We start from the raw sequence: 25,988 nt of genomic DNA, 5'->3' as shown, positions 1-25,988 counted from the left end.
TTTGAAAGCTGAATATCGCAGGTTTAACATAATATAAGCATCATGAAACATTTTTCAATATTCCAAGGACACAGAGCCCGTTTCTGCTTGCAGCATTTTTTTTGGGGGGGGGGGGGGGGGGACAGGCTGTAGAGGTGGATGGGCCCCTCTGATGTGAACAGGCTATGATATAGAGGTGGATGGGCCCCTCTGATGTGAAAAAGGCTATGATATAGAGGTGGATTGGCCCCTCTGATGTGAAAAAGGCTATGATATAGAGGTGGATGGGCCCCTCTGATGTGAAAAAGGCTATGATATAGAGGTGGATGGGCCCCTCTGATGTGAAAAAGGCTATGATATAGAGGTGGATGGGCCCTCTGATGTGAAAAAGGCTATGATATAGAGGTGGATGGGCCCTCTGATGTGAAAAAGGCTATGATATAGAGGTGGATGGGCCCCTCTGATGTGAAAAAAGGCTATGATATAGAGGTGGATGGGCCCCTCTGATGTGAAAAAGGCTATGATATAGAGGTGGATGGGCCCCTCTGATGTGAAAAAGGCTATGATATAGAGGTGGATGGGCCCCCTCTGATGTGAAAAAGGCTATGATATATAGGTTGGATGGGCCCCTCTGATGTGAAAAAGTGCTATGATATAGAGGTGGATCGGCCCCTCTGATGTGAAAAAGGCTATGATATAGAGGTGGATCGGCCCCTCTGATGTGAAAAAGGCTATGATATAGAGGTGGATGGGCCCTCTGATGTGAAAAAGGCTATGATATAGAGGTGGATGGCCCCTCTGATGTGAAGGCGGCCTGAAAAGATCGGTGGATAGGCCCCGACAGAGAGAAACACTAGAGCTAATGAGCTTCCCGAAGCACAGATATCAGCCTAAATTGCCGTTTTATCGGTTTTGTCTGAATACTAACTCGCACTGAGACACAAGGTGATCATCGCTAAATGTGGCCGAGATCGGCAAAAGGATGTAAGAGGAACAACTATGAACATTTGACATTAAGACTGCCGAAACATTACATAAATAGCGCCGTCAAGACAATACATGAAACAGTAGTTAATGCCAGTATAATTAATCCTTAAAACACTCAAAAATTAATCACAGCATTAGTGTTACTTATTGACCTCCGTACTTTTTAATCCATGGCATGAGTATCGGCTGAACACATGTCTTTACACAGTGGCACAGCTGCATGCTATGACAGACCGAAGGAATGCAGTATCCAGACACCACTTCTGCGGTTATGGGCAAAGTCTGTGGAGAGTGTGGCACTGTATGTCACCAGTGGCGTCACCAGACTTTTCAGTCTGGGGGCACAGGGGGGGCACCAGCATTTGATGGGGGGGGGAGCACTTAGGTGGATACGGATCGCCGTCCTGGGGGAGGAGTCTAAGGGAGGGGGTGCCCCCCTCCCCTTTGGAAAATTTTCGCATACGGAGGATGGGCTAGATGCAAAATGGTGCCACATTTGATGCTAAATTCGATCTGAAGATATCTCCAGAAATTGCTAGTTTTGAGGTAATGATTTTAACAACGCGCAGAACTTTTTTTACCAACCCAAATCTCAGATGGGGGGGGGGGGGGGCACTCGGGGGGGCACTAGGTTTTCCAGGGGGGCACGTGCCCCCCCCCTGGCCCCCCCTTGGAGATGCCACTGTATGTCACACAAATCCACAGTATCGTGGTGGTTTGAAACCTTCCCAGAATTCCTATGTTTTTATATTGCTTTTTACATGCGTTTGAAAAATGAAAAACTTGAAATAACTCGACAACCAAATAAGTCATGAATATGAAATTTGAGAATTAGAGATAAAAAAATACACTGAACAGGGCTGCCAAGATTTAAAATGTAAAACAGTTTTTGAATTTTGTTTCATAAAATGACCCTACTGACCAATAGGTGACCACTGGCCAAATTCTGTGAACAATTTTTGTGAGGCTCGGTCTAAATATACAACTGACCAAGTTTTACATCAATTGGGTCAAGACTGGGGGAAAAAAGCATTTTGTAAATATTCATTAAATGACCTCTAGTGCCCCTTTAATGACCAGTGGCCGGATTTTACGAACATGGCTAGTAGGGCATGTGACAAGGTTAATTTGGCCAAGTTTGTTTGAAATCGGCTGAATAGTTAAGAAGTTATGGCCATTTTTATATTGGTCACGTGACCGTTTGCTTGCCCGAAGAAAGAAAGAAAGAAAGAAATGGGACGATCACAGTATATCAGCGTGCTCCGCACGGCTGATATAAAAAAAACAAGACACAAAAAAGAAAGACATGTTTGTTGGTTGGTGGATAGGCCCCGACAGAGAGAAAAAAGAAAAAAAAACATGTTTATTGGTCGGTGGATAGGCCCCGACAGAAAAAGAAAATACAAAAAAAAACATGCTTGTTGGTCGGCGGATAGGCCCGGACAGAGAGAGGGAAAAAACCAAAAACAAAACAAAACACGACATTGATCGGTGGATAGGCCCCGACAGAGAGAAACAAAAAGTGACATGTTTGTTGGTTGGTGGATAGGCCCCGACAGAGAGAAACAAAAAAGGAGACATGTTTGTTGGTCGATGGTTAGGCCCCGACAGAGAGAGAGAAAAAAAGACATGTTTTTGTGGATAGGCCGTGACAGAAAAAAAAAATGTTTGTTGGTCGGTGATAGGCCCCGACAGAAAAAACAACAACAAAAAACGAACAAGAAACTACAAAAAAACAAGAGGGACATGTTTGTTGGTCGGCGGATAGCCCTCGACTGAGATGCTGGGATGATATAGAAGGGAACGGGCCCCTCTGATGTGGAGACTAGTGAGACTTGTCAGAATAGTGAATAGAGTTTTCATTGATAAATGGTGAGATTTCCCTTGGTGGCAAATGGGGGTGCCTTGGTGACATTAAATGGTGAGATTTGCCTTTAATAGTGGCAAATTAATTGGATTGTGCCCTGGCGGTGCGTGTAGCTCAGCCTTTGTGGCAGAGTAAGTTAAATTCATTTAATTTTGGTGAAAAGTTTGTGGTGTATTCTTAATCGAATTTCATTGTGTGGTTTTGGTTAACAACTTGGTTTTTGGTACCAGTACTCAGAGTATTGGTTAATATATAATGCATTTTCGATTGCACTGGTTTATGATTGGTGTGTGTGGTAAATTTCGAGTCGGGTTCACTTTTAAATGGATTTGAACACGTGGTAAAGAAGTGTAACGTAAATGTTTCCATATCAATCAAGAATTGTAAATGGACAATTAGCATAAATCAGTAAATTTGTATACATTGGATATAGGCAATGATATACAAGGGGATGGGTCCCTGTGATGTTGATACAGATGATATAAGGGATGGGTCCCTATGATGTGGATAAAGGCAATGGAATGGCAGGGGACGGGTCCCTATGTGTTGTGGATACAGGCACTGGTTCAGAAAGGGATTGCCCCCTATATGATGTTGTTTACAGCGAATGCTGTAGGTAAGGGGGTTGAACCCCTAGGATGTAGATACAGAATAGATGCTATAGAAAAGAGGTTGACCCTACGAAGTGGATACATAAAAAGGGGACATGGCCCCATGGTTTGAATACGAGCTACTTTGCCTTTGTGTCCAGCATTTAAAAAGCCCCGGAGATCGCAGAAGTGGAGGCGAGCATAAAATAAAAACACAAAAAACAATGGATATAAATTGTGCCCCGATGGTTTTTGGTCATGTGACATGAGTTCTAAAGCTACAATGTCCGGGTCCCTGAAGGGTGAATATTCACCATTTAGTTTAGATTATCACCATTTAGTTCATATGTACGAAAGCCCATTAGCGCCACTGCAAGTATTATGTTGCGGATTATTTAATTCGTTATTACGGATTATTAATTCGTTATTACGGATTACTAATTCGTTATTACGGATTATTAATTCGTTATTACGGATTATTTAATTCGTTATTACGGATTATTAATTCGTTATTACGGATTACTAATTCGTTATACGGATTACTAATTCGTTATTACGGATTATTTTAATTCGTTATTACGGATTATTAATTCGTTATTACGAATTACTCATACGTTCTGAGTCATACTCGGCAAGTATGGCACAGGAGTGCAAACGTTGTATACAAAGATAGCGCCGCCTAGCGGCCCTATATACACAGGCCCCTGGTCACGTGCTCTCCACGTGTGAGAACATCAGACCTAATTCGTAATAACGAATTAATAATCCGTAATAACGAATTAAATAATCCGTAATAACGAATTAAATAATCCGTAATAACGAATTAATAATCCGTAATAACGAATTAATAATCCGTAATAACGAATTAATAATCCGTAATAACGAATTAAATAATCCGTTATAACGAATTAGTAATCCGTAATAACGAATTAAATAATCCGTAATAACGACGATTACACAATCTGTAACATATATACTTGCAGTGGCGCTAATGGGCTTTCGTACATATGCGATCGGGAGCCTGTGCATAATAAATCAACAGTCATGCAGCGCATTCTTGCTGCCAAGGGACAAGAAGTGTACTCGCGTGGCAAGGCGTAACCACAAGAAAATTAGTCTTTATAATAGCAAGAAGAAAATGATGGACAGGCCTGCGTTAACCAGGTAAAACCAAAGCATAGCTGCCAACTAGTACGATTTTTTCGTAATTATTACGAATTGTTTGTTAAATAACGAAAATACGATTTGCCTCTAAAACATTACGAATTTCCCATTTTCTACCTAACGAAAAAAAATACTTGTAAAGTATCGTTTTTGACCAAAAACTTCTGGCGAAATGTCGCGATAATGGATGGACTGGTGACAGGTCTAATAAGAATGCAGTCAAGCACCTGATAGACATCAATGCAGTGTGCGCAGTGGAGTACTTTAGGACCAGACTAAAATATTTTTCAATGGTGTGTCATTTGTGTGCATCTCGTGGATGTGTGGTTGTGTGTACTGTATCATGTATGTGAGTACTTTTCAGTGACGATCTTGAGCACTTTCAGTCGCTTATTGCCCGAATGAGACCCATCAGTGCGAGATTTTTAATCATGGATTTAATAAGAGTATGGTTGGAATAATTGGTAATAGAGTTTGAGTTTATCACAACGGACAGAAAGATAATCAGCATGCGTTTGCAAGGTATGTTGGCAGGATATTTCTATTGCATACGGTGGCCCTAGCCCCACTAGTGTGACCATCGGTATGCTGCGCTGAACCTTTGGCCACACACCGTGGTACCGCGCGCTACTGAGGACGAAGTTTTCATAAAAATTCAGGGCAGTTTCTTACATTCTCAGTTTCTTACTTTCTTATGGTTGTATTCTATGATGTCTCACCTGTCACTTCTGGGATGCTTAGGTCTAATGATGTTCCATTTTCCGAGATATTCTTCAATCTTTCTGGAGCCCATATGCACTCGTGAAACGTCTGGTGGTGGCAGCCATTTTGAATGTGACAAGAGATGACCTCAAGCGTGACGTCGCGTTTATGCAAATTGTTTGTCGAGCGCGCGAGGGCGCGAGTTGCAAATGCGACGGCTGTTTCCTGTGCCGTAGATCCTGAATAGAGATCGGTGCACGTGGCCCCCCTGACGATAAATGCATGGTACGGAAAATAGCCAAATCAAGCATATGTACACACTTATTGTGATTTATTCGCACGCATGTTACAGGTGATGTGTTTGCGTGCGCGTTGTGTTTCCCCTAAAAGAGTTGATTTTCTCGTTATTCTTTTGATAAAACCAAATTTTAGGTGGATATCAGACAAGTGATCCGCACTAGTCAAAATCATATTTGCGTAGTATTCATTGTGGGACACAATATTGTCAATTTGCACACAGCCGCATTGCGAGGTTTGTTTAAATCGGTTAATGAGAAGTGACAATCGGATCGACCTCGTTTTTCAGGCACGCTGCGCCGGTTTGAAATAATTATTCTATGTACGGTCTTATAGAGAGCATTTGTTATAAATTGGCGGAAGTCTAGAAAAGTCTAGCTCTGCAAGCAGCCCAGCCGCATTGCCAGATGAGGCTTGGGTGAGGAATGGGTGGTCTTTGGGGCGAAATATCGGGGAAAGGACAGGTTTCATCGTCTAAGTTTGGAGCGACAAATCTTTCAACCCATATCTAAGACTAAACCTATAGACTCTGGAGCCCGAACAAAGCAGCGGTGCAAATACTATAGGTTACTATGAATAAATTGACACCAACCAGAGAAAATCTGAGAATAAAGCATTTGATTATTTAATGATAAAATGTCATAATACCAAAAATGTCATAGAATTTTTGTTGTTGTTGTTGCTGAGAATAAGTTAATTGAAATGATATAAAGCAACTGATGATGGTAGTTTTTGCCTCGTCTTTTAATCTCGGTGTGTAAAGTGAATTTCTTTTTTCAACACTGTGACTAGAAAGTGCACTGTATTTATTAAGTCAAAAAATCTACCACGAAAGTTATCCTGATTTCTAAATGCAAGTTAAGGGTCAGAGGGTCGCCAGAGGCTGACGCGTGTCTGGGGTTCATGACTTAATACGTCCCCCATGCAAACAAGAAATCCCTCTTATCGTCGACCATACAGTATTAAAGTACCAGGGGACAACAACAATTAATAACAGATGCAAGATCTCTTTGATATCATTTGGGTTTTTTTAATGGACTTTACTCATTCATGGGATAATCGATAAATAGAATATACTCGATATTGGATCGATTATTGAAGATTCTTATATTTGACGGTGCTTACATTCTTGATTAACCCCGGGTTGTAGTTTGAACTAAGTAGTTGCAGTTGGCATTCATACATTAAGTGACCATAAAAATCCTGTTATCACAAGTTTTGGGTTGTCAGTGATTTTTTAGTGCATGTGACAGCTCTTTTTTGTCCAAGTAGTCTTTGGTCTCACTTCAACTTCTATAAATCATTGGTTGTATATGAGTCATCTTATGTTTATTCTACTGGACTCATCAAAGTTTCCTTTGTGTTGATATAGTTTTCGAATCATTCCAAGTGGCAGTGCATCTGCGGCAGACATCGAAAAGGATCGAGATGAATGGTTCAAGGTAATATACTCATTAAAATGAAGGTTAGAATATAGTGGTGTTGGAAGTAGGAAATGTAAGTTCAGTTGGTGGATGTGGATGCCTTGCCACATAAAAAGAATAAATGAAATAAGCAACCAATCTAAATCCAAAATGTTACTAAACAGAATGAGAAAAAAATATGGATTAAAATTTTTGTCTTGACTTGCTGTGTTTAAATTGGGCGGAAAAAAATGGTGTGTTTACGGTAACCTGACCGACCTGGAATTGTTGGGACCAAATTGCTGACCTCAAACTTTTAATGCCATTTTGCTTGTTGATTATTTTAAATGAGCACTATTTGCAATTGTTTGCCATGAACATACTCTTGAACTACATACTTCTACTCTTGAAATTTACCATGATTTGACACAAACATATCTGTTAAAAAAACCTTCAAAAATCATGACGGTGACGACGTCAAAACTTGGATAATACTAGTATAGGCCTACAAAAGTACACCCGTTTCTGTGCACAAACTGACATATCATTTTCGAGGTATCTGGTGGTGCCCGCATAGCTCAATATGAACCTAAATGATGATGCATGAGTAGTGTGCAACACCAGCCAATGGAAAGTGTAAGCTTTATTTGGACATGCACTGCAGGAGCCCCAATTGTTTGAGCTACATGTAGCATGTGTGTGTCTAGAAAAAAAAAACCCGCACGTAAGAGATTTACAGAACCACGACATTGCCAAAATGCCATTCTGCAAGTCATTTCACAGAACTTGATCTCTCCTTTCTGTGTATGTATTTTGTATTTCAGTGTATATATTTTGTAGTGTATAGGATCAGAAACTGAAATATTTGTCAATAAGTAAGGCTGAAAGGTTAAAAACATTACCAAGTAAGGAACTCAAGTATTATGAGAAATAGCTTGATGAGGACATATCGTCACCGGTTTCACGAAGGGACGGGAATGTGGATTTTGAAGAAAACTGTTTTTCGAGATAATCGCAAGAAAAGTTTCTCCCGTTTTTAAAACAGCAAAACTGCTACTTTGCAACAACTTTATGCAATAAGGAAACCTTGACGTAATTCTTTGATAGGTAAACTTTAATTTGAACCCAGTAATTATAACAGTGGTTGATTAGCCAAATTAATTAGCAAAGATGCCCGTCCCTTCGTGTAAACAAAATCCAACTTTTCCACATTTACGCCCTTCTTGTTTAATGTGCTTTTCCATAGGGAAGGGCGCGCGTGTTCGATTACGCGCGCACAGCTGAGAATGTAACAAAGATGCCCGTCCCTTCGTGAAATCGAAAATCTCTGTTGACCTACTTTGACTGCCTTTCCGTCCCTTCGTGAAAACGGTGATGATATACCGGCAGTGAGATTTGTTAAATGATGAAACAGTGGATAAGGCCAAAAAAAAAAAGTCTCCGGTTTCTGGTATGGAGCTTGCCCCAAAAGTGGTGCGGCGACGCGACGCGTTTTTTTTTTTTTTTTTACCTGTTTTGTTTTTGTTTTTTTTTTTGGCTTCAAATGTCGGCTGATGACTGCAAATGGCGCATACCAGAAACCGAGCCTTTTTTTTTTTGGCCTAAGTGCCCCATTTTTTTTTCACCAACGAATGGTGATGTGCAGTGGAATGAATATGTATACATACATGTATACACACACTAGTGTAAAGTTTAAAAATCCAAACCTACAAACTGGTATAGAGAAATCATAGTTTGGGACTCTTACAATGTACATGTAAGGTGGATCTAAATTGTAAATAAAACTTTATTTCTATTAAATCAGGCAATCCGTTTTGCCTGTGGAGACAGAAGAGACTCTGTGGCAATCTTTGGAACAGATGATACAATCAACAAAACTTCTATGTCAGCATCAGAAGAGAGTCAGCCAACCAGAGAGAGTTTTTACCAAGCCATGAGGCACTTTCAGGAGGTGAGAAAAAGTCAAATACCTAATACCAGTTTTGCAGGTTTCCTATCAAAGTCAAAAAACTTCAAAAATTATAAATTTCCAATGATTTTGTCCAACAATATTACTTCATGTTTTTCAAAACACCCCTCTAGCTATATTATGGAATAGCTATATAATGAAAGTTTGGAGAGAGCTGGTGCTGTCACTACTAGGGGAATGGAACTTCACCCAGGGAGTCACTTCTGGAAGCGTGGAACCATTACCATGTCAGCGGTCTCCCATCCGGCACCAGTGGCGTAGCCAGGAATTTTTCAGTGAAGGGGCGCTGGGGGGGCTGGAACATTTCATGGGGGGCGTCATGTAGATCAATGATAATTTTTTTAGAAACTCAAAATCTCAGGGGGGGGGCGACTTGGGGGGGGGGCGACAAGGTTTCATGGGGGGCTGTTGCCCCCCCCCCCCCCGTGGCTACGCCACTGTCCGGCACCCACATCAACAGTTGGCTGCCGGCGCTGGCAGTTCCGTTGACCGAGAAGGGGACATGAAACTGTCTCCGGCCAGCACAAACGGAACAACCAATTGAAAGGTTCGGTTCAGCAAGGTTACTGAGCAAAAATTTAACCCCTGTGCCGGAACCAAACTTAAGGAGGGTCCTCGGTATAAACATGGCTCTGGAACGGGCTTCATTACACCCTCCATGCCTTCCCCGAATACGGGGCAGGCCCGTGGGGACTAGCCTCCACGGTTCAGGGGCATGAATCCCGGTGTCCTCCCATCACTGTGATGAACACCACGGGGTGCCGGAACTTTTGTACGGGCTACCTGACCGGTCAGCATTGCTCAGGGCTTGAGGTGCTGTCGGCCGGGCTCATGTTGGCCCAGCGTTATCCGAATTTTCATCGGATTTACCCCGGGGCCACTTTTTGAAAGAAGATGAAGAATAGACGGGTCAAAGATCAAACGGTTCTTCTTCAAGCTTGCATGACTCATTGAACTGACCCCACCAAGACAAACGCTACAAGGATGAGGACTCAGTCTATACAGCTGATATTTTGCAAGCCTTTCAATGGATTTTGACTTTATTGTCGACCCTGTCTGCCACCCACCAGGCGGGTACCCTTGGTGGCCCCTGGCCAGCCATGCTGCGATGCCCTCAGTCATTGGTCACGGTTGGGTGGCTCGGGGACAAAAGGGACATATCGCGCACGGTAAGCCATGCTCCGGAATCTCCGCCTGCACTGAGCTTACACCCATCTATGTTTATTGTCTCCGAGGATGTTGCTCAGCCAACGACCCGTGGCCCTGTGCAGCTTGCCCCTCCAAGCGTGCCAGACGGCTCATGTTCTCCGGAGTCAGTTTGGCCCTCCCATTCGTGTGGTTCATCTGATTACGCTGAGGAAGTGGCCCACATGCTGCAGCTGTTCATTGCAGAATCAGAACTCTTTTGGTGCAAAGGGACATGATTCGGGTATTAAAGCTATCCTCCGCTGATGAAGCCCCCAGCCTGCATGAACATAAATCCGTCAAGATCAGGACAGGTTCAACAACGCACAACAACAAGGTGTTCGCGATGCTCCTTTGAATCAGGTGTGTGCGGATCGCATGCACAAGATTATGTCTTGTGACAAATGGCAACCATTTTCCAAGTGAGAATATGATTATTTTCATTTCTCCTCAGCAGATTACGAAACAAATGTCACCACACCTGTCATCTCCTACGCAGGGAAAAACAAGCTTGCTGAGAATGAAGGGACCTGTACAAATAGGACTTGTGGCAAGCTTGAGAACACTATAAAAAAAGTGGACTCGGCCTCCTGCCATGGCATGCATTTGGCCTCCTCTTTATACTCCTCCTCACAGAGTATTTAGCCTTGGGTTGTGAGGATGACTTGGCAGTTCTGGCGGACAAGTTGACTGCTGCTGCTCTTAAGTGCCTAGACCACTCTCTTCGCTTGGTGCTCGATCAGTTTACACGAGTGGTGACCCTGATGACCTCGACCTTTCTCCCATTGCCAGGTGCCCGCAAAGGATTCGAGACCATCCCTCTCACGGGCACAGACCTTTTTGCGTGGGAATTCAAGGAAGATCATTTACAAGATCACCAACACCAACCCATGGCCAAGACTGCACAGAGTAAAAACAAACCGTCTTTTGTTATCTCCCGCCGCAAACCACTGAAGTCTAAGGCGTCTTACTGTTTGGTCCTAACCGTTCTTATGGGAGTCTGGCGTTGTCGATTACTAGAAAGTTCGTGAACCGCACGGCTGTGCACACACGGGCGTATCCAGATCTACCAGGTGCTATTGTTGCAGAAATGATAGGTCATATGAATAAACATGAGACAGGGAAATCTTATAGATACTTTGTTCCATCCGCTTGAGAGCGGCGTGACAAATAATGTGTTCTGTCCTCTGAGGAAACGGTGCCATAATTCGTTCTTCTACAAAGCCTTAGAATAATGTACATGTACTTTATTCTGTCCGCTTTTATCTTGTAAATTATAGGCTAGTCCATACTTAATTGTGGCCGTTTCGTAATTGATGAACAGACACAAATCAACAAAGAAATTCACAGCAGAAGTCACCGCAACTATCTCCATATTGTGTTCAACTTATTTACCGTAATTTTCAGAATATAAGCCGCGCGGCGTATAAGCCGCAGCACGCAAAATCTGCAAATTAATTTGAAGTCGGCGTATAAGTCGCACCAGCGTATAAGCCGCACCGACCGCAGCGTTTTCATGTTGAAAGACCTCCAAATTCTAGTCAAAATGCTCTGATTCAGTTCCATTTACACTACAGAAGCTATAAAAAGGGCCACAAAAGTTATATCAAATCATTTACAGTCGATACTCTTACAAACAAATATGGAAATTGATGATGAGAAATAAACACCAGGAATTGCTGCCGGCTGGCCCGTACGTCCCCGGCCTTAAAAGTTAGCGCATGGCCTGGCAGCCTGTGCCGGCGAATGACATTTTCCCACAGCACTTGAGAGAGTATGCAACCCACCATTTTTGTCGTCTAACTGGAGCGCTACAATTTCTTGCTTTGTGGCAACAGATGCTGATTTGTTTTGTCCTAAGAATAAAAAGGTCCCTTTTTACAGCAAAACTTACCAAACTGTTGTGATTACTAATGAGTAGTAACGTCAAAAATTCAAGTTTCGATCGTAACTTTCTTCGAAAACAGTCATAACGATGCTGACATTTTTGTGGACGAATCCATTAATTTCGTAAGGGGTGATTTATCCCCTGTTCTGAGTTGTACATCGTTTCTTGAATACATTTCAAAAAAAAAATATATATTGTGACGTTGCACAAGTGATTATCGAATAAAGAAATGTTTTAAACTCCTTGAAATTATTAGTTGTCTTTTTTCTTTTTTTTAAACAGCTAAAATATTGGTAATTATTGTTCCCAAGAAAGTACACCCCTTTATTACTACTAATGGTGTGGTCCATGGGGAATGCATGCAGCATGGCATGCAGCTAGCAGTATCACAGCCGGTTGTCTATGTCAAAGACAGCTTTCACTCACGCATGGTCGGCCGGCCTGCCGTACTTTTTACCGCTCGGTATATTTTCGTGGGACATGCTTTCGTTTGTTAATGACTTTCTTAATTGATTTATTCATTTCAGCAACATATCATGCATGCAACATATCATGCATGCAACTTTTCCTTAGATCCGCTAATTTCCTCTTTTTTAATTCACATGAATGCCATTACAAATTGAAAACCACTGTAGAAAGTCTTGTGTGGTTGGAATTTCCTCTTTTTTTCCCCTAAATTCGCAGTTGCATGCCTGCATCAACCACCAAGTGGGCACGCGGTCTGCCCAACTGTGTATGTGCCACAATGTCATGTCGCTCTGATGCATCCACAATGCTGCGCTCGCTCAATCACTCTTCCTGCTGATCGACCAACCGCATCTCCTCGATCCTGTTCGCTTCTTCGATCAATCACCAATTACCAGTCTATTGTGCAAGGTTCTCCGACCTCAGCGACTGGCAGACGGATGCATTGACGATACTGTGGGACGGACTGCTTTCCCTCGGGTACTGGCCAAACTTGAGCAGGAGTACTGCAAAGTCCTCCTCATAGCTCCCTTCTGGCCCGCCAACCGTGGTTCCCAAGGTTAACCAGACTCCTGGTTCACTAGCAGTGGTACTTCCATGGAGCGCAAACATTTTGTTGTAGCCCAGCTCGGGTTTTCTTCAACTGGCTCCGCAGGAACTTCACCTGATGTGCTGTGCTGTCATGCAATCCCTCCGCATGGCAGGCTATTCTCAACAAGCTGCGGCTATTGCAGCCTACTGTTGAAGAGCATCAATCAGAACAATTTACGACAGCCAATTTTTACGACAGTTGTGTAGAAGCCGATCTCTGCATCCCCCCCCCCCCCCCCCCCCCCCCCCCCCGTACTTATGTTGGGGAGGTTGCAGATTTCCTGGTGTACTTGTTTGAAAGTTACCTCGCTTCGGCCACAATTAAAAAGTGCCGTTCGGTCCATAGCGGCTATTCATGAAGGCTTCCCGGACTGAACTTCTGTGTCAGAGATCAAGCTCTCAGCCAGCTAGTCAGGGGATGTTTGTTTCATGCCCCCCCCCCCCCCCCCCCCCCCGTGCCTACATGGGACCTCTTCAACGTGGTGTCCACACTATCGAGATCTCCTTTTCGCCTCCTGATGTCTTTGTCCTGGACATCAAAAGCAGTGCTGAGGGCAGCCAGCCGAACCTCATCACGTTCTCCAGCCAGGGACCTCCCTAGAATAGGTGAGTTTCCTTACTCCTTACTCTGATTCCTTATTTGAACCCTATTATGATAGTGGGTAGATATGTATTATGTCGTAATGCTTTGCTTTGCCTTTTATGATCTTTTTTACCCCACGGCGCACTTATATTATGTACCGGCTAGCTGTTGTTCAACACGGCGCAATCCCCTGTGGTGGGGTCCAGGACTCATTTAATATCTTCAGACCACTGGGCGGTTAACGACCTTAACGCGCAGGGCCTCTGGGCCTGCTTGCCCCACCCACATGTGTAGCAGCAAGGCCCACCCTGGGTTACGCCTCATGTCCTGTGCCTCTGTAATTATACAATAGCATCTCACATAACCCACCGCCTAATACCCAGTTCGAGTCTGTGCATAAGTAGATTGCTCTACAGGTAAGTTGAGTGAAGTAGACTCCCCCCCCCCCCCCCCCCATAGCAGTGTGGATGGGGTCTACGAACAAATACTTACCTGTAAAGCATCCCCCCTCCTTCTACCCCACTATTCTCGATGAGTCATGGGTGCTCCGACTTAGTGCTCGAGAAAAGAGAAAGAGTGTGGGGCTTTGGGTGGGACACCAGAGGGCGCTATTGTGTAAACTCTTAGCGTAAATACCTGCTGGTCTAAGGAAATATGCATAGATTGCTCTACAGGTAAGTATTCAGTCTTTGACCTCATCCATACTTTTGTTGGGGGAACTTTCAGGACTTTGTCTTGGAAAACAACTTTCGACATCGTGGATATTTGCGAAAACATGGTGAGCTAAATGTGATGAAGCAACCATATAGCTGATTTACCTCCTTGTGGTTATGATTTCAAACACGTACCCATAGCATGCAAGCAAGGACGGGGCGGATCCAGGAATTTTCGGGGGGGGGGGGCTTTCATCAGCAAAAAATAAGAAATGCACACAGTTTTTTTTTTTAAATCTAAAAATTAATGTGGCCTGACGTTGCGAATTTAGCAAGTTCTTCTTCAGAGGCTAAAACAGAAATGACAGAGGTACATACATTAACATGGGGGTGCACACAAACATGCAGGGCTGAAAGAAATGAAACACAGGGAGGATTAGGTGGGAAAGGTGTGGAAGATGCAGGGGAGGGTTGATGAGAGAACAAGAAACAAAGGGAGATGGCAAACCACAAGGGGTCTGGTATAAACAGGGGAGGGACCAGAAAGGGGAAGGATCAAAGGTCACAGGGAGTGGGAACGGACAAAAGAGTGTGAGAGTGAAGGGGATGATGCGGGGGGGGGGGGGGGGGAAACAGTATGGAGGTGGAAAGGGATGAAAGATGGGTAAAAACAAACAAGGAAGACCAGGTGGATTATCTGTAACAGAAGACAATGGAGGAAGAAAAGGATTAATCATTTCCAAGTTGGATGTTGAGACCATGTGGTTGAATAGTTCGAAGACGATTCATCCACACTTTCTCTCTGCTGCGGCGAACTGAGTCCTTGCGATGGCCAAGAGATTCAATGCCCTGCAAAATCATATCAGATATGGAGTGGTTAGGCAGGTTGAAGTGATGACCAACAGGGGTGTCTAGTTTCTTGGTGTTGACCGTTGACCGGTGGGCATAGAGACGCTTCTTGAGTGTATTCTTAGTCTCACCTACATACTGCACTCCACAGACCCTGCAAGAAATGAGATATATGACATTAGAGGTGTTACAAGTGATGTTACCAATGGTTCTGTGGGTAGTGACAGAAGAGTGGCCAGAAAAGGAGTCAGACTCCTGGATATGAATCTGGCAGACAACACATCTGGAACTGCACTTGAAAGTACCATGCTGGGTGGGAGGGGATGCATCTAAGGATGGGACTTCAGCTCGAACAATCAAGTCCCGTAGATTTCGAGGACGCCTGTAAGCCAATGTGGGGCCGTTGAGGATGGCGCGGGCAAGGCGATCTGAAGTATGGAGGATATGACGATTGTCGTTAGTGATTTTGCGAAGGGGAGGGAGATTGGGGTGAAACGTGGTAACCAAGGGAATCATGGGTTTGGCCATGGCATCAGGGGCCTTTCCCGTGTGAGCTAGACTTCTGGGGATAGCTTTAGCTCTGGCAATGGCACGATGAACTTGGCGAGAGCTGTGACCCCTGGCCACCAAGTTGTTCCTCAGTATCTGTGTATGGCGGGAGAAATCGGAATCATTAGAACAAATTCTTCTGAGTCTGAGTGCCTGGCTAAACGCTATGCCAGTTTTGCAGTGCCTGGGGTGACAGCTGGAGGAGTGGAGGTACTGGTGGGTGTCTGTGGGTTTGGAATACAGGTCAGTGGTTAGTGAGTTGCCTTGCTTGCGGACGGTGACATCCAGAAAGTGGGGTTTGGTGAGCCGAGAACTCCGATGTGAATTTGATGGTTCTGTGGAAGGAATTGATGTGGTTAGTGAAGGTCAAGAGACTGTCCTCATCACTGGTCCAGATGAAAAAAAACATCATCAATATATCTCCACCAGATCCAAGGGCGACATGGGGCCGAGGCAAGAATGCGTTCTTCGAGGTCACCCATGAAGAGGCAAGCCATGGAGGGGGCCATGCGAGTGCCCATTGCAGTGCCGTGTACCTGTAGATAGTGTTCACCAAGGAAGGAAAAATTGTTCTTCGTTAGTATAAGTCTCATGAGGGTGCCAACATCACTGATGGGGGAGAGTCGTGTGTCCTGCCTTGGCCAGAGCCAAGGAGCAAGCACGAACACCCTCCTCATGTGGGATGTTGGTGTACAGAGATGAAACGTCGAAAGTCCCAATGATGGCTGTGCTGGGAATCTGGTCCTTGATTCCTTCAAGCTTGCGTAGGAAGTCTGGGGTGTCGTGAACGTATGACGAAATCTGTGGGACAAGGGGTTTGAGAAAACTGTCAATGAACAGGGAGATGCGTTCCGTGGGTGAGCCATTACCGGAGATGATGGGTCTACCGGGGTTGCCAGCCTTGTGAATCTTGGGTAGAAGGTAAAATCTGGCAGTCCTACAATCACAGGGAGAAAGAAATTTATGAGCTTTCTTGGACAACTGGTCACGTGATCGCATATCGTCAAGTACCTGTTGTATATCTCTACAGAATGTGCCTGTGGGGTCAGAGTCAAGGCGGGTATAGTTAGTGCGATTATCCAACTGGCGGTGGGCCTCATCAATGTACTGCTGACGATCCATGATGACCACAGCTGAACCTTTATCTGCTGGTTTGATGATGATGTCGGTGCGAGAGCGCAAGGAGTTGAGAGCCAGGCGCTCCTCTCTGGGGAGATTATCATGAGTCCTGTGGGGGAAGTTGTCCGGCTTAGTTTTTTTTTTTGCCGGTCATTTGGCCTCCGAATAGAGAACATATAACCACAGAAAAGAGAACATATAACCTCTAACCAAGCTGGCTCTGTCCATACTTTGTGCAAAGGCGAAAATTTTGGGTGGGGGGGGGGGGCGGCCGGGGCTACGCATTTTTTTTACCAGGAATTCTAGGGGAAAAAAAAATTGTGACAGAGCTGGGTTTTTGGACCCCCCCCCCCAACCCCCTCTGGATCCACGCCTGAAGGAGGTTGAGCTGGCGTATTTTTTGGGGGAAGGAATTGGACATTTCAGTCAACACTTTGATTACCAGAGTTTTGAAGTTTGGTCAGTAACCATGACCTCCAAAAGTACCCGCCTTGTGTTTTTCATCATTTATCAATCACTTTTTGGTCAATTGACATTTTCAGCATTTCTGGATGAGGTCACACTGTTGTTTGATGATCATGAAAGAGCCTGTCATGCTTGTTGTTCTTTTGCTAATTCTCAACTGTTTTTTTTTTCAGGGTAACTTTACGTCTTTTAACTTGCAACGAAACTTTTTTTTACTGGGGGGTTTGGCATTTTTCTCATGTTTTGTTTAATTTTTTTGCTCATTTTTTTAATATTTGTTTTTAAATTGCGTGCATTGAAACTTATTAACTTTTTAATGTTTAATGTGGACATGCACAATAATTGGGTCTTTGAACTATAAATTTTTGTTTTTTTTATCTTATTTTCTCATTGTAGTATTTTGATGTTAATTTTGGGATAATCATATCTATTTTTTTTGTTTAACTGGGACGTTAATGTTTTAGCATTTACACCTCTGCCATTTTTAATATATTTGTTTATTGTTAATACAATTTTATAGATTTTTATAGATTTATATATTTCTTTGTGTAGCCAGAGGTATTGGAATTGAAGGCCTTCTGGCCACAGTTTTTAGGTAAACTTTTTTAATTCCAGGCATATGCCCCTGGCTTTCGTTTTTGTTATCTTGGTTTTTGTTTTTTATATTTTGTGAATGTTTGTTATTTGTATGTGCTGTTAATGCCGAATAAATAATAATAATAATAATAATAATAATAATATCGCCAGACTTGCACCACTTGTGATTTGTGGTAACCTAAACATTCACTGTGACAATCTCTAAGCAATCAACACAAAGGTGATTCAATGACTCTAATACTGAAATCACACATTCTTTCCCAGGATATTGAATCGCCAACCCATGAGCGTGGTCACATCTTGGATGCCTTCATCAAAATTTACGCAGTCCAATGTAATTGCAGGGTTATTGTGCCCGGTACGATTGTCAACCCACAGCGCGAATGTGTTTGCATGCGATTTGCGGTCTATTCGCACAGTCTATAATTATAGGAGTCTTGACTGTACGGTATGATTCTTTACTGAGGATCGATGATTTTCTTCCGATGCGAAGCACAAAAAGAAGACGCAGTTGCCCAAGACAGATATTCAATTTTTGGGGGGTCAGTTTTGTTTCAGATCCATTTGGGTTGGTTTTTGCATGATTTTTGTCAGGTTGGGTCAAGTCCGGTTAGGGGAGTTAACTCGGATCAGTTTTGGCTCAGATTTGGTACGTATCTGGGTTGGTTTGGCCTGGTCAACCGACCCAATGCACAACATTACCGCTCACCTAACAAGAAATGTCTGTGTTTTTCCTGGAACTGGAGCGACTATGTGGCCTGTAAAATTAAAGAAAACACCATTGAATGTTGTTTCAAAATAAGATGCCTTCTGGCACAATTTGACACGGGTTAGCAACGGAATCCAGTTTAGGAGACCCCAACAAATTTTCATATGTGTTTGTTGGGCTTAACCATGAGCAGGTCCTAATTTTGTTGCGCTACTTTAACCGATTTTGTGCTAACATAGCCTCCATCTATATCATAGAGACTGTATTAAAGCAGTAAGCACAGCAAAAACATTCTTCACCCCGGATAAAAAATTGTTTAAATCAGTGATGTTATAATATAAATCTCCATGCGCGCGCAACCATTAGCAAGTCCACACCATGAAATAGTGCTTAAGCAAAAGTATCATTTTCGGCTACAGTTTATAAGCAAACCTTTTCTACTAAACTGTTAAGCAGCACTATGACATTGGGCCCAGGTTAGTTGTTGTGCACCGTCCTAATGATTTTCAGCAATTTTACTGCTTGCAAGGAAAAAACACAAAAGCAAATGATCCTTTGTACCTTTAGATCAAAAATCATATTTCTTTTTTCATTCAGCAATCCTAGCTTGAAAAGAGATTAGATCCTTCCTGATGCAATTATTGCTGAAAGTGCAACCACTTTTTAAGTTCTTGGCTACGTTTATATATTTTTTTAGATTGTTGTGATCTGAAATTTGAAGATTGACTTGACATAAGTGTTTGCATATCTGTTTATTTTTGAAAATATGTTTAATCTATTTGACAGGAGTTAGAAAGACTATCTTTAGTTATCAACAATATAGATGAAAGAGGTGATGCCACGAAAGCCTTGATACAGCTTCAGCAAAAAGCAAGAGTGATTGAGACAATGTGTTCTCAAATCAGGCCTTCATCTGATGCAAGGTATTTACTTTTCTGTTATGCATGTTGGTAGTCCAATAGTAAACGCATGATATTGAGTGTTCATCACAAGTTAACCCACACAGTTACACCATACAGCAAGGAGCAGAAGGAGTTACAACTCCCTCAACTACAAAGGTTCCATGTCTGTTAGTACGGTTGTAAAACAGCTGGATTCGCGACCGCAGCTAATGAGTAGAGCAACAAGACCGGAGCGCTTATCGGCTGATCTTCATGGTGACATCATCTGAAAAAAAAAAACAATGCAGTGCGTGATGTAGCATCCATGCCAACAAAAAAATGGCAGCTTTGTATTCAGCACTGAGGTTTTGATGATTATGAATTTGCAACGTTAATGTTGATGGGCCCAATTTTACATTTAATCGAAATTTTTAGAACAGGAATGAAACCAGTCATTTGATAGCTTGGCACTCGTAGATAATGGAAATATAACTTCAGAGTGATTTTTGGATCAGACTAATTAACTTAAGAGTGGTGCACAAAACGCGGAGGGGGCTTGGCCATCACCCCTCTCCTGTTCCTTTTTGCTGATACTGGTGCAACACGACAAAATAGGAGAAAACGAAACCAGTTTCTATTGACTTGGCACTTGAAGCACATGAAAATATAACTTAAGAGTGAGTTTAGGTCCGACTATTAAATTAACTTAACCAGTTCATGTATGCACGCAAAGGTTTTGCGGTATTTGGAACGGATGAGGGATAAACACGCAATGAGCGAGGCCAGAAATATGTGTCTGCGACCTGCTCGCAGTGAGCGAGGCTGGAAATATCAGAGTGTGCTACCCCCAGATGATGGCCTGAACCAGTCTGGCATCAAGGTTCGTGAAAAACAATCCTGTACCTGGGTTGGTCAATGTCAAAATAATCCTGGCGCGAACTGGATCATGCCAAGTTTCCCTCTCATGTTTACTGATGTCTTTCAGTTATTTGAAACCAATTTTATGAAGAAAGAGCACCCCTTCGTCGCAAAATGTCCAGTCTACTTTACTCAACTTACCTGTAGAGCAATCTAATGGATGCATACTCCCTATACCAACCAAGAGTTTGCACAATAGTGCCCCCTCGTGTCCTACCCATAGTGCCGGCGGCATGTATGCCTTGTGAGCGTCCTCTTTTCTCTTAGCAGCAGGTCGGGGAGGACGTGCTTATAATACACTCGTATTATTCGTCATTTTTTTGCTACCTTTTATCGATTAAGAGAAGATTTGATTAAAGAGTTATTAGCAGAGTTACAGTTTCGTCTTGTGAGATTATTTCTTAGAATGAGTCGTTCGGAGAGGACTGGCCCTGTCACATATGGGGAATGAAAATTCCGCCGGGACAGACCAAGTTCTTGGGAGTTATGGATTATGGATTTTCTGACTTAACAACAGCAGCGAGTATGATAAAATAATATTTTATCTGAAATTAACATGTGCAATACTGGTACCCTGCAAGGAAATGCTCTGTCACCAACATTGTGTTTAATCTTAATTCAAATGATTTTATTTGTACAGATCCATCTTCTTGTTTTACTGTAAAGTATGCAGATGATACTTACCTTGTTGGATTGATTTCAAACAATGATGTCAGTGGATACAGGGACAATGTGAATAATTTTGTTTCATGGTGCAATGATAACTATCTCACCCTCAATGCTGCTAAATGTAAGGAAATGGTATTTGATTTTAGGAAAAAGAGGAGCGATCATGAGTCTTTACATATCACGAATGTTGCTGTTGACATTGTTTCTGACTACAAATACCTGGATGTCCACATTGATAATAAACTGAATTGGAAGTGCAATACTGTAAAAGTCATCGCTAAGTGTAACCAACGTCTGTATTTTCTTAAGGGCATAAAGTCATTTAATGTTCATAGTGATATTATATATTTGTTTTATCGGGCAGTCATTCAATCTGTTTTATCATTCTGTAGTGTAGTTTGGTATAGTGGGATGTCTTCAGGAAACATCAAAATATTTATTTGGGTTTTCAAATCTGCAAGCAGGTTGGTTGTTGCTGATGTTAAGCAGTTCGACTCATTGTGCAATAATGCTTGTCATGGGAACAATCACGGTTGCGGGCAGCACCATCGCAAGCTCCGGGCATGGGGGGGGGGCACAGTACAAAGAAAAACACACTTAGATATAGTTTTTTATATGCTTATGGTTTTTGCCAATAGGGGGGCCAGTTGTGCATCAGCGGGGCCCAGCCCCCCCCCCCCCCCCCCCCCAGGCGACAGGCCTGGTTGCTAGGCCTTTGTGTTAACACTACTTTTATTTAAAATGTTGCAAAATGCATGATTCAATCTGAATAATCTCTTTATTCACAGTTTCAGTGGTATTTCAACTTCAGTGGATACAGAATCTTCCTCCCACCTTGATCAGTCCAGCACGGTCACACTGGATACTGGTGACCAGAGTTATGATGAGCTGCTGCCACCATTAATTAAATCAGATCGTCACTCGCTTATTATTGGCAACAATTGGGTACTTCACAACAACAGTAGCTCTGGATTGACAAATGGACACTCTTTAATAGTTGATCCACCAGAAACAAATGGTGAAATTCAAAATGGATATGATACACATCCCACAAACAATCTTGAACAGAGGACAAATATGATAGTAAATGGCATCACAAGCTGTTCCTCAGGAAATCTGTCGGCAGTGTTCGAGTGCAAGTGTTTAAGGAGCAAAGAAGTGACTTGCAAAAATATCCACAACAGTAACATGAATGCATTTGTGAACGGTCATGAAAAATGCCCTGAAACTACAGCATTTGTGAATAGCAACCAGGTGACAGCTAACATGTTTCTTGGCTTCGCACCAACACGGATCAATGAGCTACCTCCTTTACCTCCCCCTCCTCCACCAATTTTAGGTAAGTTGGACTTCATGTTTTGGGGTTTGTTTTTGTTTTTGTTTTGTTTTGTGTTGTTTTTGTTTATTAGTTTGCATTTTTTTGCTCGCATTTCTTCAACTGAGCATGCTGGTTTGAGTGCTCTTATGAGACATTTAATTGGTTTTAAAGTTTTATTTTGTATCATTTTACATAGAGTGTTACCATAGAGTGTTACCATTTATTTATGAAGCAATGATGTAACTCGTTGTAACTGAACGGTTACTGTAAGACTGGTATCTGCTCTTGTGCCACACTTGGGCACAATGCTGTGTAACATCACCAAAGGATGTGTACATGTATACACATACAAATAGTTGACGTTGAACAATAGTATACACATATAGCCTGGCAATGAAGTCACCAGTGCACGTCTATGTGCCCCGAGGGACTGTGAGTGACTGACCAGAAGAGGACTCACAGGCCCGAAGGGGGCATAGATGTGCACTAGCGACCGAATTATGCCAGTCCATATGTTTTATAACACACCTCTGTCCAAAATATAAAATAAGAAAAGAAACTTTGTCTTTTAGTTGAAGTGTTCTCAACAATTAACTCTTAAGTCACTCGGAATTCAACCAACTGCTTCTCAGAACCACACAACTCACAAAGAGATATCATTCACATGGTGTTACTGCAAACCTCCCATTCATTGATCATGTCTCCATGCAAACCTTTAAGCCTCATTTAACTTATAAGCAATCCAACAATAAGCAATTAAACACAATACATGGAAGTTGAAACAGAGGGCGCTGTAACTAGTTGAAAATGTGTACGTGCGCAATGTCTTGACGCACAAGGACGACCTCAATTAGAAAATGTGATGTTGAGTTTGAATTGTTGAGTTTGAATTGCAACAAGCTACGCCTTTCACTTAAACTGGTTAGGGATTAAATCGTTAGGGATTAAATCTACACTCAAAGTAAGTGAATTTCATCCCGGTCATCTGTTTGTCATAACAAAAAAACAATATGCACTGACATCCACTGTTAAACCAATTGAAACTGTTGTCAATCAGTTTCATTCTCACAAGATAATCTCTAGAATGGAATCTGATATTACCAATCTTCGGAGAGTTGTCATTGTCACCACGCACTGAAACCACTCATGTACACTCTTTGGAAATTAGGCTATTTTATGGGAAACTTAGGGGGGCTTCTTTTGATCAATTTTGGGGCTTCTTTGGCAAACGGACTAGTGCAAAACCTCAGCGTGTTTTTTTGCATGGGACGGCGGCCTCGGCTTGTATGCCCAATCATTTCATGGAAGGCGGCAAGAGCTTATTGTGCACTCGCACTTGTTTTTGCACGGGCCAATATTAAACATCAGAGAAAGATAAATGATAAAACTAAAATAAAATGGGTTAAGACTAGACAGAGGGATGTTCGCTGATTTTTTTGAATGCAAATTTAAAGACAAACAATAAAATTAACTAAAAATGTTAAACTTTTATATGCCTGTGCATCTGCGGGTAGTACTGGAACTGGGCACCCGATGGAAAAAATACAGGTATCCGGGTACCAGTCAAAGAAACACAACCCAAAACTTCCGATCCCAGAAGTTGGTAACTAAGTTGCATAAATAAAGGGTGCGCTACTGCGCATGATAATACTATCACGTTGATGCATTATTAGTGTAGCGGTACGCCATTAAGGAGGTCCGCTCAAATGATTAGATTTAAGGACGCCAAGGACAATCAAGACAAACAGAAAGAATCAAGGAGTCAAGTTATGCTTGGTCTCATGAACTTGTTCACAAGAATCGATTACAATAATAAACACCCGATCTCAATTTTAACTCACAAAAGCAAGTGTTACAAAAAGCATATAAGATTCAATTTCTAGAAGATATACATTTGCCAATGATAACTTACAATCACAAAGTTTGTATTTCTAAAGTTGCCCTAAGGTTGAAAGTGCCCTAAGAATAAAAGTGAGGTTCCTAATCACTATGAACATCTTCATCCCTTAAAAATTCGTTAAAGAGCCATTTTCCCTTGAAATTACAGTTAACAAAATTTTCACGGATTTTTTAACATATAAAGCCAGATTAGGAGTCCGTGAAAACACCCTTAAGAAAGTCGTTTGTTTACCCATGGAGATAGACCCAGCGTACCGCTATGTATAGCCAATGATAATCCTCAGTGGCCAGGGTCATTAAAAATCTGTGAAAATACCCCTACAGGATTAGTCCTATATAAGCCCCATGTAAATGTCCGTGAAACATCTTTTAAAGATTCTTTTCACGGACAAATGGACTTTTAATGAATTTTTAAGGGATGAAGTTGTTCACAAGATTCCCAGGTTCCCCGAACGGCTGGCCAGTGTATGGCTGTGTTGTGAACTCGGCCTTCCAAATTGCACCTGACATGAAACAGCCATATTGCAATAAATCAACATGGGACTTACACGATGTACAAGTGATTAAAACTTTGAGATTACGATGACTAATTCACCCCAAAATCACTGCTTTTGTCAACATGAAATACACTAAAACCTAGCCCAGCGGTAGCAGAGAACTTGCATTATGACACTAGAATGTACAGAAAATACAAATGTCGCTCATTTTAAACTAAAATGTTGGTTTTTAAGCACAAATCTATACACATAATACTCACACTTTGGTGTGCAGGCAAAAAAGGGCTGATATTTGCGCGTTCACGCACTGAGTACAGGCGTTTATATACATTTTTCTGGGCTGTGTGCCAATTGTACGGTGCCTCGTAAAAGATGTCTCACTACATTAGTATGAACAATAAAGGTCAGACTGTCAGAGGAGTTATAAGTATCAATAACTATTAGTCATTTAAAAACTGGTAAGCTTTGTAGAGGCGAGAGAAGTGTCGTCAGCCACAATAATCTGAGCCACGACAAACAGGAGCGATGACAACATCAGTACAACATTGCATAACATGCATTCTCACTCGGAGACCAGCGGCATGGCTACCCCTCCACTGAAACCTGGCGTCCGTAGAAAAGCGCAGGCATATCAGTTACCATGATTAGCTGGAAGAACACAAAGTGCCTTTCTTCCGCGATTTTGTACGTAATTTTTTTTAGCAACAGTCCCTTTTTTGGTGTCCAGTCCGTCCCCCCCCCCCCCCCCCCCATTTGATTTTACAGAGGGCGGGTGTCCGGTAAAAATAACCGGTCTACCTTTGAGCCCCTCCATTGTAACCTTGAGCCATCCCATAGGCCCCCTAGGATGAGAACCCTGGCTACGCCGCTGTCGGAGACATGCCCGTTGCGTCAGCAGCGGTAGTGAAGGTAGACTTCTTCGTCATGTTTGACCTTTTCTTTAAAAATATGCAAAGGTCACATGAATATGTATGGAGTATGATATGAATATTAAACTATGGGGGGTAAGATATTTGGGCCAAGTTTGACCTGGTGTATGGACGGAAATGAATTTGGAATAGGATAGGGTAAGAAACCGAATACAGTTTGACCTAATGTAAGGAAAGATTGCCCTAATGTATGGGCAAAATACATGTATATAATTTCAATACAGCATAGTTTACGAACGTATTGCTATGAGTTGTACAATGTAACG

At 42.5% G+C, this 25,988-nt stretch overlaps 1 protein-coding gene across 1 annotated transcript in view; it reads left to right on the top strand.

Annotated features, from left to right (window-relative positions):
* The window catches only part of LOC119739085, a 24,107-nt gene extending 916 nt beyond the window's left edge, over positions 1-23,191 (top strand). Inside the window, exons 2-5 of the mRNA XM_038213919.1 lie at positions 6,959-7,028; positions 8,794-8,940; positions 19,398-19,534; positions 21,868-23,191. Coding sequence (XP_038069847.1) covers positions 6,959-7,028; positions 8,794-8,940; positions 19,398-19,534; positions 21,868-22,606 — 1,093 coding nt within the window. The 3' untranslated portion in view covers positions 22,607-23,191. The remainder of the gene's footprint in view (positions 1-6,958; positions 7,029-8,793; positions 8,941-19,397; positions 19,535-21,867) is intronic.
* The last annotated feature ends 2,797 nt before the right edge of the window (positions 23,192-25,988 follow it).

Source organism: Patiria miniata, unplaced genomic scaffold (genome assembly GCF_015706575.1).
Source record: "Patiria miniata isolate m_02_andy unplaced genomic scaffold, ASM1570657v1 HiC_scaffold_30, whole genome shotgun sequence".
NCBI classification, from domain to species: domain Eukaryota; kingdom Metazoa; phylum Echinodermata; class Asteroidea; order Valvatida; family Asterinidae; genus Patiria; species Patiria miniata.
This window is presented reverse-complemented; position numbering and strand designations above follow the sequence as displayed.